This window comes from Bipolaris victoriae, assembly GCF_000527765.1.
Source record: "Bipolaris victoriae FI3 unplaced genomic scaffold scaffold_21, whole genome shotgun sequence".
Lineage (NCBI taxonomy): Eukaryota > Fungi > Ascomycota > Dothideomycetes > Pleosporales > Pleosporaceae > Bipolaris > Bipolaris victoriae.
In genome coordinates this window covers 110,339-123,788 of record NW_014575371.1, presented here as the reverse complement: position 1 = coordinate 123,788, position 13,450 = coordinate 110,339, and the positions used below count along the sequence as shown (strand labels likewise).

The 13,450-nt window shown below is 50.8% G+C and overlaps 7 protein-coding genes across 7 annotated transcripts; 4 read left to right on the top strand and 3 right to left on the bottom strand.

Moving 5' to 3' along the window:
- Positions 1 to 567: 567 nt before the first annotated feature.
- Positions 568 to 3,605, bottom strand: COCVIDRAFT_24530 (glycoside hydrolase family 31 protein; the record flags this gene model as incomplete). Its single annotated transcript, XM_014703566.1, has 6 exons — positions 568 to 1,599; positions 1,653 to 2,071; positions 2,121 to 2,529; positions 2,578 to 2,952; positions 3,003 to 3,325; positions 3,380 to 3,605. 6 exons carry the CDS (start codon positions 3,603 to 3,605, stop codon positions 568 to 570), a joined length of 2,784 nt encoding a protein of 927 aa, XP_014559052.1.
- Positions 3,606 to 4,752: 1,147 nt separating this feature from the next.
- Positions 4,753 to 6,216, top strand: COCVIDRAFT_24529 (hypothetical protein; the record flags this gene model as incomplete). The annotated part of the gene is made up of 2 exons (XM_014703565.1): positions 4,753 to 5,243; positions 5,292 to 6,216. The coding sequence occupies 2 exons, from the start codon at positions 4,753 to 4,755 to the stop codon at positions 6,214 to 6,216; spliced, it is 1,416 nt and encodes a 471-aa protein (XP_014559051.1).
- Positions 6,217 to 6,983: 767 nt separating this feature from the next.
- COCVIDRAFT_92812 (hypothetical protein) lies at positions 6,984 to 8,611 on the top strand (the record flags this gene model as incomplete). Its single annotated transcript, XM_014703611.1, has 3 exons — positions 6,984 to 7,031; positions 7,102 to 8,406; positions 8,456 to 8,611. 3 exons carry the CDS (start codon positions 6,984 to 6,986, stop codon positions 8,609 to 8,611), a joined length of 1,509 nt encoding a protein of 502 aa, XP_014559097.1.
- Positions 8,612 to 9,243: 632 nt separating this feature from the next.
- COCVIDRAFT_92927 (hypothetical protein) lies at positions 9,244 to 10,056 on the top strand (the record flags this gene model as incomplete). Its single annotated transcript, XM_014703610.1, has 2 exons — positions 9,244 to 9,565; positions 9,623 to 10,056. The coding sequence occupies 2 exons, from the start codon at positions 9,244 to 9,246 to the stop codon at positions 10,054 to 10,056; spliced, it is 756 nt and encodes a 251-aa protein (XP_014559096.1).
- Positions 10,057 to 10,211: 155 nt separating this feature from the next.
- On the bottom strand, positions 10,212 to 10,911 carry COCVIDRAFT_35622 (hypothetical protein; the record flags this gene model as incomplete). Its single annotated transcript, XM_014703609.1, has 3 exons — positions 10,212 to 10,504; positions 10,558 to 10,697; positions 10,763 to 10,911. The coding sequence occupies 3 exons, from the start codon at positions 10,909 to 10,911 to the stop codon at positions 10,212 to 10,214; spliced, it is 582 nt and encodes a 193-aa protein (XP_014559095.1).
- Positions 10,912 to 11,359: 448 nt separating this feature from the next.
- On the top strand, positions 11,360 to 12,490 carry COCVIDRAFT_13906 (hypothetical protein; the record flags this gene model as incomplete). Its single annotated transcript, XM_014703539.1, has 1 exon — positions 11,360 to 12,490. The coding sequence occupies one exon, from the start codon at positions 11,360 to 11,362 to the stop codon at positions 12,488 to 12,490; it is 1,131 nt and encodes a 376-aa protein (XP_014559025.1).
- A 327-nt stretch (positions 12,491 to 12,817) lies between these two features.
- Positions 12,818 to 13,225, bottom strand: COCVIDRAFT_13905 (hypothetical protein; the record flags this gene model as incomplete). The annotated part of the gene is made up of 1 exon (XM_014703538.1): positions 12,818 to 13,225. One exon carries the CDS (start codon positions 13,223 to 13,225, stop codon positions 12,818 to 12,820), a length of 408 nt encoding a protein of 135 aa, XP_014559024.1.
- Between the last annotated feature and the right edge of the window lie 225 nt (positions 13,226 to 13,450).

Genomic DNA, 13,450 nt, shown 5'->3' with positions numbered 1-13,450 from the left:
GTTGGTATTTAGTTATTTTTGATTACGTTTAAGGAGGGGAGAGAAGAAGAAGAAGAAGAAGAAGAAGAAGAAGAAGAAGCGATGTAGCTATGTCTTTTTTTTTTAAAAAAAAAAGAAAGAAAAAGAAAAAGGAGATCATCATTATAAAGTTGAAAGTGTGGTTTAAAGGATATCCAAGTCAAGGACACACTTATAATACAATTTAAACTATCTTTGAATATAGAAAGTAGAGTGGAAGCTGGGAGTAAATTAGATTCTGTAAGATAGGCTTGCCTACTACTACCTGATAAGAACTTAAATCGTTGCTTACTTGGAAAATGAAGCGAGTTTTGTATTTAGGATGATAGTGTGTCAATTGAGCGTAAATGTAGTACGTGATGTTTGAAACTTGGGAGACACAACATCCTAAACGAGACTATAACCAAAGGTGGGGAAAGTTCGATCATCAAGTCAAATTTTTTGCAAATGAATTACACATATTCAACAGATGCTTCGTAACCAAAAGCCATCTAGAGAACCCTCCCACTAATTACTAAATCCCCTTCATTTCCACACTTTTTATCCAACTTACAAGCTGAACCAAACACTAACAGCCCCAGCAACTAATCCCCAAGCGGCAGCAACAACACCGCGACGCGACTCCGCAGCACCACCATCAAACTGCGGCATACCAGCGCCAGCCCCAAAGTTATGTTCCCAGCCCTTGGTAAGCGCAACAGGGCCCTGTACGCTCTGTGAAGTACCCAGGATAGTGATATTCTGAATAACAAGCTCAGTCTCGAATCCAAAGTCACCGCTCATGCTGAAGGCGCCGTTGTTGAAGGAGAAGTTAATGAGCGAAGTAGACTTCTGCTCGAGGGAATCTCCATCATCGAGGTAGAGCGAGCCAGAGGCTTGGTTGGTAGCATTTGGCGCGATCCAGAGGACAAAGTTTTGCTTGCGGAGCTCTGTGGTTGTGTTTGCGGATTCGGCGCGGAGAGGGAGGATGGAGCCACCCTTGACGTGGAGAGGGATGGTGTCGAAGCCTACGTCGGTGAGGTTGATGTTCTCGCCGTTTCCTTGGATGCGCTCGCCGGTCCAGTAGTCGTAGAAGACATCCTTGGGAAGGTAGATGGAGACGGAGGTCGAGTTTTCTTCGAGGACGGGGGAGACGAGGATGCTGTCACCGTAGAAGAATTGGTGCTCGATGCCGAAGGTTTTGGCGTCGGTGGGGTAGTGGAAGAAGAGGGGGTTCAGGCTGGGCAAGCCGGTGGTGGTCTGGCGGTGGAAGGCAGTGTAGAAGTAGTCCAAGAGCCTGTACCTGACTGCGATGGCGTTCTTGGCTGCGGCCCTGGTAAGAGGCCAGCGGTAGTACTCTTGGCTGATGGAAGTGTCACCGGCGTGGTTCCTCATGAATGGGTAGAAGGCACCGAGAGTGGTCCAGCGGGCGCAGAGAGTCTCGGTCGTGTTTCCGGCGAAACCGCAAATATCGGGACCGACCATGGGAATCTGGAAGATGGTGTTGAAGTTCAAGATGCCAGCAATCGAGAAGCGGTATTGAGCCCACTCGGAGACGTTGTCACCAAGCCACTTTCCGAGGTAGGAGCCGAGGCCAGGGAACTATTTAAAAATTAGCATTTTGGATTCCAGTGGGGAAATTGTATTAGACTTACAGACGACCTAGTGATAATGAATGGGCGTCTTTCGGGACGGCGAGCTTGCATAGACTTGTGGGACGTAATGCTCATCATCGAGCCCCAGAAGTTGTGCGTATCGTAGTGGTAAGAGCCGTCGTAGTTCTTGATATCCGTAGCCAGGGTCCTGTTGCTGATTGAACCGGCTTCATTGTGGATCTGGTATTTGGGGTTGATCAGATCACGACCGGGAAGACCAAGGTGCTTAGCATCTCCAGCACTGTTAGGCGCCTGGCGCTTGGATGGACGCATGCTGGATGGACCCTTCACAACAGAACGTCTTGCAGTGCTAGAGTTAGACTGTGGCTGGAAACCTGCTGGGAAGCCAGGGATTTGGCGACCTGCAGAAGTGCGCACCGCCGGTGGCTCAGGTGGGTTCTTAGACTCCTCAGAATAGGCTATTCAATTGTTAGTATGCCAATCTAGTCAATGGAAGACGAAGTTTACCTTCAGGGTCCGAGCATGGGTATGGGCAGAAGTTGGCAGGCTCGTTCATGTCGTTCCAAAGCCCATCAATATCAACACCAGTAGCGGGGTCGAAGAAGCGAGCGAATTCCTCGTCCCAGTATTTCTGGGTGTTGGGGTGGAACCAATCCGGGAAGACAGTAGGACCTGGCCAGACAGCACCCTGTTCGAAGGAGCCGTTGCTCTTCTTTTGGAAGACTTCAAGCTTTGCACCGTTGTTGTAGGCATCATAGTCACCGCTCCAAACAGCGGAGTTGACCATCACAATGTAGTGTTGTTGGTGAGCGTGCAAATAGTCTACAAGCTGGCGAACAAGCTCGAGCGGATAACGCTCGGGATCCAGGGTGAACAAGCGGCGGAGCTCCATGTAGTCGATATCAGTCCACATAGTCTAGAAAAGTCAGCCCCAAAGCTTGTTGTTTTATATTATAAATCTTACCTCAAGTGGGATATCAGCAGCAGAGTAGTTTGCCACAACCTCAGCAACCTCCCAAACATCACGATATCCATACTTGCACTGGTGCGAGCCGAAGCCCCAGTAGGGCATCATAGCAGGCAGGCCAGAAAGGGCCGAGTATTGAGTTGCAACTTCCTTGGGGCCGGGTCCAGCAAGGAAGTAGAAATCAAGAACACCACCAAGAGTGTTGTACTCAAGGAACTGGCCGTCAGTATCGTCAATCTTAATGTCCATACCCTCGGAGCTAGCCAAGAAAACACCGTGAGTACCATTCTCACCACGGTGATCAAAGTAGACCGGGTGAGCTCCGTAGAGGTTGGATCCTGGTGGCGTGCCATAGGCATCCCGATTCCAAAGCTAACCAAAATCAGTACCATGTCCATGATATGAAAGAGGCAGAGACTTACAGTTCGCGTATAGTTAGTGGTGTTGAGATGGAAAGCATCCGTCGATTCACCAAGACCGTACAGGTTTGGCAAAGGTGGCAGAGCGGTCCTCAAACGAAGGTACTGCGTCTCGAAAACGAGAGAAGCTGCTGAAGTATCGAAGAGCGTCTCATTGGTGGCCCTACGTTTGATGGCAAAGGAAAACGGGCTATCGGTCCAAGTGAAGGTCAAAGACGACTTTTCAGGGTCAGTGCCCTCATCATCAGAAGGACGAGGCCAGACTGATTCCTGGATCTGGAAGACCTGTTCAGCGGCGTCGTAGATTTTCACGTGAAGGCGATCCTCTGTTAGTGGGAATTAGTGTATTGCCAATAGGTCAAGATGGCTTTATAACGGACCGGTCTGATACTCGACCTCGAGCTTGAGATCAGTGAGATCATCGCCGTAAGCATTGCAAGCAGTACCGGCAAGGGTAAGATCCGCAGTAACCCGGGAACCGTCGTTCTGGACGTTACTGACTGCGTAGCCAGGGCAGTCGTCAAGAGGCGTGCTTTGACGTTGGACAAGGGAGCCTGCAAGGGCAGGAATTGCCGATCCGAGGGCGAGAAGCCCTTTGGTTATCATGGTGCCTGATGGTATTGAGAAAGACAGAGACCGGAGTGGATGCTGATCTATGGAGGACGTCCGGGGCCTCTTATACTTGAGGCAGTGCCATGCTTTGTACTAGTCAAAGTACTACGGCAGCAATCCAAGCATTTTGATCTCGGTTAAAAAGTCTCGTATGAATGGCTACAGTCGCTCGAGATGCAACCAAGACGCGCTTCCCCGCAATACCGTCATGGTTAGGGTGTTAGGATGGTGGGCTTGGCAGCGATGCCATCGCCAAAGAAGCAACATGCCGGCGAGGAAAGGCTGGGAGACGCGCGCTAGAGTAGCTTGTTTACCCGGAAAGGATACCGTTTAGGGCTCAAATGTGTAATGATATGCACGAGGCTGTGGATTCTGGGGTAAGGACGGAGAAGATTAGATCGTCTAGGTCGAGGTCAAGTGGCACGCGAAAAGTGGGCGTTGATGGAGCAATCCGGTTGGACGCATCTCGGCCCGCCTGCGCAGCGATTGGCTGTCTGTCGGACCGGGGTTGGTATAGAGTATCCGGTGCCGACATGCCTCGTTACAAAAACACGGCAAACGGGTCGGATGCAGTACGGAAGAAGCATCTGATATTTTGAAGGAATTACTTTATCACGAACTTATTTTTCCTTGAGCTTGGACAGATGGAGCATGTGATTGATGGCAGCTGAGCGGCTACACGTCTTGGCCTAATGTACCCCAAGAACTGAGTTGGACAAGGTGCAAGCCTCTCAGATCCAACACACACAACATGATCAAGCTAGTACTCATGATTCTGTTGTGTTGCATGTTGTAGGTATGTATGTGCCCTGATCCAATACACATCCGAGGTTGCTGTGCTTTTGGCATAGTATCTCAGGTCGGAATAGTAGATTTTGCTTCAATCTGAATTCACTTGGTTAATTTCTGCATAAACAACAGTGATTCCTGAACAATATTTCTTTTGGAAAGAAAAAACTTCAAGTCAGATAATATGAGATGGGATGAAGAGATACACAGATAATGGTGATGGTTTGCGGAGGACTCGCACGGTCCACATTGCTAGGTACCAACAAACTAGCGCGCGCATCCTATCATGGGAAAAGTTCAAACGCGACCGAGTATCCAGCCTCAATATTACAAACACCAACAACACGTCAACATGCTCTGTGCAATCTCCGGAGAAGCTCCCCGTGAGCCTGTTGCCTCGCGCAAGTCGGGCAACGTCTTCGAGAAGCGTCTGATTGAAGCGCACATCGCAGAACACCACACCGACCCGGTTACGGGAGAAGACCTGGCGACCGAGGACCTCATCGAGCTCAAGTCGCCCAATGTCGTGACCCCACGCGCGCCCAACTTCACCTCGATACCTGCCATGCTCAGTGCCTTCCAAAATGAATGGGACGCCCTGGTACTAGAGACACATACGCTCAAGCAGCACCTGGCGCAAACGAGGCAAGAGCTGAGCACCGCCCTGTACCAGAACGACGCCGCCACACGGGTAATTGCACGGATAACAAAAGAGAGGGACGAAGCGCGCGAGGCTCTGTCAAATGTCACCATCAGCGGAGGCGTCCAGGGTGATGCCATGCAAGTCGACAACCAGGGCCTGCCTCAGGATTTGATCAAGGTGGTTGACGACACACAGCAAGAGTAGGCACCTAGCACGCGACCTAGACAACATATACTAACATGGCACAGATTGTTCGGTTCGCGCCGAAAACGAGCTGTACCAGAGGGCTGGGCCACTGGTGGAGTTATCACCAACTACGACCTGGTCAAGTCAACAGAGGCTATATACCCAGGTAGCAGCAACATTGCCGTACAAGAAGGCGGTCTGGTCTTGTTTGGTGGATCAGACGGGACAGCTGGCATCTATGCGCTGGCTGAGGGCAAGGTTACACAGACCTTCAACGCTGGTAGCGCCATCACAGCAGCAGCTTGGTGTGGAGGCCGTGCGGTTGTTGGAACTTCAGCTGGTGTAGCCAAGATTTTCGAGCAAGGCAACGAGGTTGCCCAAGTAGGATCGCATGCTGGAGCTGTTACATCCATTTCCGTCCACCCCAGTGGAAAGATGCTCGCAACAGCGGGTGCAGACAAGCACTATGCTGTTCACGAACTTACTTCGTTCAAGACCGTTTCCCAGGTCTACGTCGAAGCGGAAATCACATGCGTTGCCTTCCACGTGGATGGTATGCTCTTCTTTGTTGGAAGCTCCGATGGCAATATCCGCATCTACGATATCAAGACTGGCGCTGCTATGGCCCAGCTAGAAACAGGCGGCCCGATTGTGGACCTCAAGTTTGCTGAAAATGGTACTTGGTTCGCTGTTGCGCAGCAAGGCTCTACCAGCGTCTCTGTTTGGGATATCCGGAAGCAAACAGTCATTTACACCCTCGAGTCCGGAAGCCCGGTCACGTGCTGTGAATGGGACTATAGTGGCATGTATCTGGCGATTGGTGGCACTGGTAGTGTGTCGGTGCAGCAGTTCACAAAGGCAACCAAGAGCTGGGCCGAACTTGTGAGGAAGGCATTACCAGTCAAGGACGTTGCATGGAGTGGAAAGGCCGAGAGTGTGGTAGCTCTGACACCAGAGGGTGGTTTGGCGGTATTGGCTGCTCCTTAGGCTAGGACGCAGTACTGATTGAACTTGTAATACTATAAGCTCAGAACCAACTGGAGCGCTATTTTTGGAAAGACTTGTTGGTTTAGAGCGACAAGTGCAAAGGATGAAAAGCTGAGGAATTATGAGCAAATGGCAGAGGCATTTGGATTGGACTACTTCAGAAGGTTGTGGAAGAGTGCAGTTTGGCTTAGAATGGTTGAAGCATCAACCAAGACGGTCAGCTTCGGGGCGACCATATTCCTGGTCGAAAAAAGAAAACATTTAAGGCGCAAACTGGGTTGTAGTGATAATGCAGAATATGGGGTGTGCTGGCCTCAGCTTAGCAATCAAGAAGTCATTTCCGGCGTGTTGCTGACTGCGAGTACGAGTACTACTACGTCACGTTTCCTGCGAATCAATGCTATTAGGCTTGGGCAATGCAAACTGAATGCTGCAATGGTGATTAATGCGGTAAGATGAATGGAAATGGTGGAGCCTGGCGGAGGGATTGTCTTTATTTTTTCTTTGTCCAATGTCGATCCGGGCGGTAGTGAGGGTGAGGGCGAGAGACGGGGGTGACGTTTGTTATGTCGGATCGCTCCCGAAGCGCCATGCAATGATTGCCACCAGGGACAACGAGTTTCGCCGACGTTAACACACCAGCGCTACGACACGACGGCCCGCCCAACTCGACGCCGTCCACTCTCTGCTGGCTGTTCTTCTCGCCAGGTGCCCCGCACATTCACGACTCCCTACGCCACACACACACCACATAGCCCGTCGCTGGAATGGAAGGGGAAGAGCTGCCGTTTGGGTACACGCACAGACGAGAGAAGGTGAGTGCCGGCCCAACGGGCGAAGCTTGCGGCGGCCGAGCACTGCGACGCTAACAAAGACTCGGTCCAGCGCTCGCATGAACAAATGGACGACGACGATGATGAGGGCTCGGCCTCACCTACGTGGAGATACAACCCCTTCCCGGACATACGCCCTCACCAAACTCAGCCGCGCTTCCCCTCGGGCCTCCCGCTCATCGAACACCTCCCACGCCCCACCCACTATGACCACGCTCAAGACGCCGCCCACAATAACTACGAGGAACCACACGCCCGCCACAATCACTTTCAACAACCTAGAAGAGCGCCTGCTTTTGAGTCCGCCCTGCGCGCAGCCCGACCTCCTATAGAACGCGCCTCATCGTCCACCGCCACGCAATCACGCCCTGCGGGACTCCACCTTCCCAGGATGGAAAACATGGCTTCTTCGGCTTCAGTGCGCTTCCCCGGAGACGGCTTCGACTACCGACGGCCAGCTGGATCATCAAGGGAACCTGATGTTGGATCTGTTGACCTAACAGGGGAAGAGGAAGATGTGGGCCCGGACTTGAGCAGGGTTGACCAAGACGACAATGGTGACCACGATAACCACGATGACGACGACGACGTTATCATCGATCTCACCGCCGACGACTCTGGATATGGAGCTAGTCAGGATGGCAACAGCGGCCGGCAACGACATGATCATGTTGAGCGGCAAGACCCGAACCGTGCTCGTGCAAATGGAGGACCCCGCTTACCGCGGGGCATGGATATCATAATTGACCTCGACAATGGTGAAGAAGAGTGGAGAATGGCCACACCAGCTCCTGAACCAAGTTCCCCTGATATTGAATTCATTTCTTCCCGGACAATCAACCCCAGGCGCCTGCCACCACCAAATCTTGCCGGCAACAACTCCGACGGGGACGAGGTCGAGTTTTTACGAGAAAACGCTCTGCCAGAGGCCGAAATTCGACGGCGCAGGACTCGAGAGCTCGACAATGTCTTGGATCTTTTCGGTACGCTTAACGGTCGCTTCACACATCTTCGGGCTCAAGTCGATCGTTTCAATGCCCAGATCAACCGCACCGCGGGCCGCTTCCATGAGCCTGTTGCTCCTCACCGGAATCCATCCCGAGGCCATACACATATCCGTTTGGGCTTCATTACACCTGTCATGGACTTTGAGGGTACTGGCTTCAACTATGGGCAGGCAGCACGCGAAGCACCAGCACCTCCACCTACCTATGAGGCGCCACCTCAAGCACCTGAGGGTTTCACGAGGAGCCCGGAAGAGGAAGGTGCGCTTATCTGCCCAAATTGCGAGGAAGAGCTGTGTGTGGGTAGCGATGAGATCAAACGACAGGTGTGGATTGTCAAAGGCTGCGGTCATGTAAGTCAATTTTTTTACTCATGTTGGAGTTTGCAACTAACATACATAGGTCTACTGTGGAGAATGTACCACGAATCGTGCTGCTAAACGTACTGCAAAGGGCAAAGAAAGGCCGGTCAGCACCAACCCGTTCAAGACCTGTGTCGTCGAAGGCTGCGACAAGAATGTATCAAACAAGAAAAGCATGATTCAGGTCTTCCTTTGATGGTCTGAGACTCTGAACCATGAGAGCTGTACCTGTCGGCAGCGTCCTCGTTTATTTTCCTTTTTCGGGAGGTCTCAATTTCGGCTGAGTTATACTTGGGATGTTCAACGATACCCAGGCTTGCATTCCTAATCTCGGTTTTCTTTGCATCCTACAAATCTATCTAGGCTTTTCTACTGCGGCGTTTCTGTCATTTGCTGCATTGCATACTTGGGCGTTATGGGGGTTAGCATTTCTTCTATCAATGCCGTAGTCAGCTCGACGAGTCTAGCTCTTTCTTTCTTTGTAAGATTCGAATGTCACGTGGAATGCATGAACTTGTACATCGTAATTTTTTTGTGCTATCCATCACACCTGAATCATTTGACGATAAATCATTCGGATACCGAAGTTAAAAGGATAGAGCTGTAAAAAACGTGCCATGATCTCATCGCACATGATATCCCGGCACCGGCCACGCCAAGCGAGCAGGGGTTCGCCAGGAACGCAAGCCGAGGCCTTTTGTCGAAATGTTGTAGCTCAGAGTGTTAAGCATACGTAGACTCTTTGCAGCCAACCTCGCATTTTTTATATACTGCCAATTTCTTCCTCCTTTCTTCGTAAAGAGAAACTGCTACAACAACAAGATTACAATGTCGTCTAAATCCACCACAGGGCGGGCCGCTGCACCAAACGATCAGAGGCCTGCGAAGCAATCGGGAGCGAAGAACGCCTACCTCCTTGCTTACAATGCCGTATCTGCCGCGCTGTGGGCAGGCGTTCTTTACCAGACCGCCACCATCGGAGTCAATGAAGTATTGAATGCACACAAGGCGGTTGCGTTCTTCGGCAACGGTGACTGGCCCACTGCGATACAGAGAGGACTATCGAGTGCAAAAGTATACGACAACCTCGAATACTACACAAGGACTGTGCAGAGCCTGGCAGGACTCGAGGTACTTCATAGTTTGGTTGGTACGTTTAAAAACAGAAGAATTGGATTCGAGTGCAAATGGCTAACATGTAGATTAGGCATCGTCAGAGCACCTCTCTTGACTACACTCATGCAGGTCGCTTCACGCTTCTTGCTCGTCCACCTCATTGCCTCGCCCTACGCTTTCCCTTTCTCAACGCGCCATTCGCCAGCCTATACCACCATGTTGCTCGCATGGTCTATCACAGAAGTCATCCGTTACTCGTACTTTGTCTTCTCTCTAGCGGGGGCAGGAGTACCGAAGCTCTGGACATGGCTGAGATATAACACCTTCCTCGTGCTCTACCCGCTAGGCATCTCGTCCGAATGCTGGTTGGTGTACCAGGCCATCCCGCTCGCAAGCCAGAGGAATGAATTGTTTGGGTACGCGCTTTGGGCTATCCTGGCCATCTATGTGCCCGGATCGTACATCTTGTTCTCCCACATGTTGGCGCAGAGGAGGAAGATTGCTAGGCAGAGCAGGAAGGCGTGAGAGACCTGTTTGAAAAGGGCTTGAGAAGGCTGGATATCTTCACCGATACATGGAGTTCAATAGAGGTTGAGAAAGGTTTCGAGATAGGATGTTGGAAACCACGTGTGTATGTTGATATCTTACATATCACACAATAATATACGAATGCCATAGCTTTACTCCTTTCCGCCTTCCTTGGGTCCTGTCTGCGCGTTCCTCTCTCCAACATCTAGCGCAACGAGAAAACGGCTCACGCAGTTGTACGCTGAGATTGTGGCTGTTATCTCAACGACCTCGCGCTCACTGAATGATTTTTTGAGTTCCGCGAATACAGCATCAGGAACTTGGACATCCAGCGTCATGGCGTCTGTGTAAGCTAGTAGTGTAGAGAGAGAAGTGCCCAAGACATCTACCAAGGGTGAACGAGGTGGAGATTTCAGGACTGCCTCCACTTGTTGTGGGGTAACGTCTGGGGCAATTAGTCTGGTGAACAATGCGTAGTGATTTGAGGAAAACAAGTACCTGATGCAGATGAGAGAATAGGAGAGTGCGATTCCCACTCATACCATGCTCGGTTCAGAACCGCGACCCGGCAGATGGCCGTTTCACGGATCGCAGTGGGGAGACTGGTCTTTGTGCGGATGGAGCCCAGGAATGAGTTCCTAACACACAGACAATCAACACCCGAGGACAAGTGAGATCAGTTGAACACGTCTTTTCTACTTACCATCCATCAGCCACTGGCGGAGAATGCAGCAACGTCCGATCCAACGCTATCAACCCCTTCTCACCCCGCCTCTCCCTCACCCGCTGCTCCACCGCTTTATCCTCTTCCGACGTGAAATTCGGGGGATCGGGCACGTATGAGAGACGCATGTTTGGGGGTGAGGAAATCCGTGATAATCAAGAGAGAAGGAAAAGATGTAAATTATCAGCTTTCACTTCTTTTTTTTTCAGATATTTAAAAAGAGACACACCGGTGACTCAAACTTTACACACGATATGTGCCCCACCGGACCCCGAGGGGTCGGGGTTAAGCACATATCGCGCCCATCGGAACGGGTGTTCCGAAGTGGAGATTTCGTAGTAACGTGAGTAAAGTAGCGGCGAATCAAAACCCTGTTTTTTTTTTGGCTCGCTTAGAAAGTCGTAAGTAACAATTATTTATCGATAAAGAAGAAGAAGGCACTTTTTGTATCCCGCCCCTCTGGCTTTCCCTTCCCCCTATTCTCCCATCCTCTTTCACTTTAAATTAGATTCGGTATAGGATTTACGATTTTTTATCTTTATTTTGAACCTGTTGTTTGGGTGGGTTGGGGAAACAATGGCCCCGAATTCAAAATTAAATGCAAAGCGCAAGGCGCAAAGGGAAGCCACCAAGGCTCCTAAACCGCAATCAAAACAGCGCTCGGGGGAAGAAGGAGGGAAAAGCGAGGCGAAGGCGCCGACGATTCCGATTGAACTCCAGCAGATTTTGCTGAATATATTCCGGAATTCATTTGCGGAGCGGTTGAGTGTTGATTTTGGGCCGCTCTTGCAGGAGGTCAAGGGGCATTTGTTTAATCGGGATTTTGCGGCAGCGTTTGGCAAAGAGGAGTATCTCGAGATGTATGCGGCGAGGTGGAGTCCGAGTCGCGCGTTGGGGTATCTGGATTTGTTTTGGGATTTGAGGCAAGATCTGGGATTTGGCTTGGAAGAACCAATACCCGATGGATCGGATAGTGCTAAGAGTCGGAAAGTTGTATGTTTGGGTGGTGGAGCTGGAGCGGAAATTGTAGCCTTGGGGGGATTGCAGAAGCTACTTTTGGATAAGATTTTGGAACAAAAAGAGGGGGAAGATGAGAAGGTGGTAGATGCGGGAAAGATGGAGGTTACAGCTGTTGATATTGCGGACTGGAATGTGGTAGTGGAGAACCTGGCAAAACACCTTACGACTGCACCGACACTGTCAAAGTACGCATCCGCTGCTGCAAAGGCGGCAAATGTACCTTTTCTGGACCAGGATCAGATATCGATTACTTTCGCCCAACAAGACGTCCTAAAGGTGTCTGCATCGGAAATGACGTCGCAACTAGCAGACGCAAACCTAGTCACTCTGCTCTTTACCCTCAACGAACTCTACTCCACATCCCTTCCTCTAACACAGAAATTCCTCCTCCAGCTCACTTCAATAATGAAGCCCGGATCACTCCTTCTAGTCGTTGATAGCCCTGGAAGCTACTCCACCGTCACGCTCAACGGAGCAGAGAAAAAGTACCCAATGCAATGGCTTCTCGATCACACGCTCCTGGACCAAGCCAGCAGCAATAAGCATGAGAGGGGCAAAGAGGAGATTGCGAGTTGGGAGAAGGTAAAGGAAGATGATAGTCGATGGTTCAGGTTGGATGATAGGCTAAGCTATCCGATTGAACTTGAGAATATGCGGATGCAGATGCATCTGTATCGACGACTTTAGCAAAAGTATCGAACCCCCTTGGTATTCGATGCGATAAAACGCACGCTATTAATCCTGGAACATTCCCCAATTCTACATCTGGGCAGTCATTTTCGACACTCCACCAGCGTCAAGAACCAAGCGGAAAGCTGATAACAAAATAGAAGGGCAGTTCCCGGGAGGACCAGCCCCCACAAAACAGTAAAAAGAACGCTACATTATCTCAGCATGAATTAACGCGAAACCGCCCTCGCAGGCGAAAATAAGTCTTCTTTTAGGCGCTTCACACCCTTTCGAACTCGAAAAATCTCCATCTAAAGAAAGAAAAAACCCCGTCATAACTTCCCTCTACTTCTCCCCACCATGCACCTCAGTACAACTCCACGCCCTCTCCCTCTCCCTCCCACCGCCATACACCTCCTCGGGCCTCCGTACCCTCTCATCCGCCCGCTCCATCCTTACACTCGACCGCGACAACTCCTTGGTAACCAGAATGCTTTTCAAACTGTGGTCTTCCTGTACGCTGCGCAGGCTGGCGGTGCTGCTACTAGGGCTCTTAGGTGTTTCGCGGAGACGCGACTTTTCGTAGCGGCGCAGGCAGACGGCGATGAGGGGGACGGTTAGGATGAGGAAGACGATGGCTATGACGATGCCGATGATGGCGCCGGGACTGAAGCCGTCGCTGCGGGAGGGTGTGTTTGAGGAGAGGGCTGGTGGTGCGTCGGGGATGTTGGAGGTATTTGGTGTGGGTGCCATGATGTGTATATGTATGTGTGTGTGTGTGTGGTTTTGTTGGTTGTTGGTTGTTGGTAGATTGGTGAGTGTTGATTGCTTGATAGCAGGATACGCGGTATGATGGTAATGATCAACAAGTCGTTGATATTCGTGCAATTCGTGTGATTGGTTGATGTGATGTGATGTAGCGTGATAAGCCGTAAAGTGTTCTTCGGTAAAGACTGCGTTTACTTTTCGTCTCTCCCA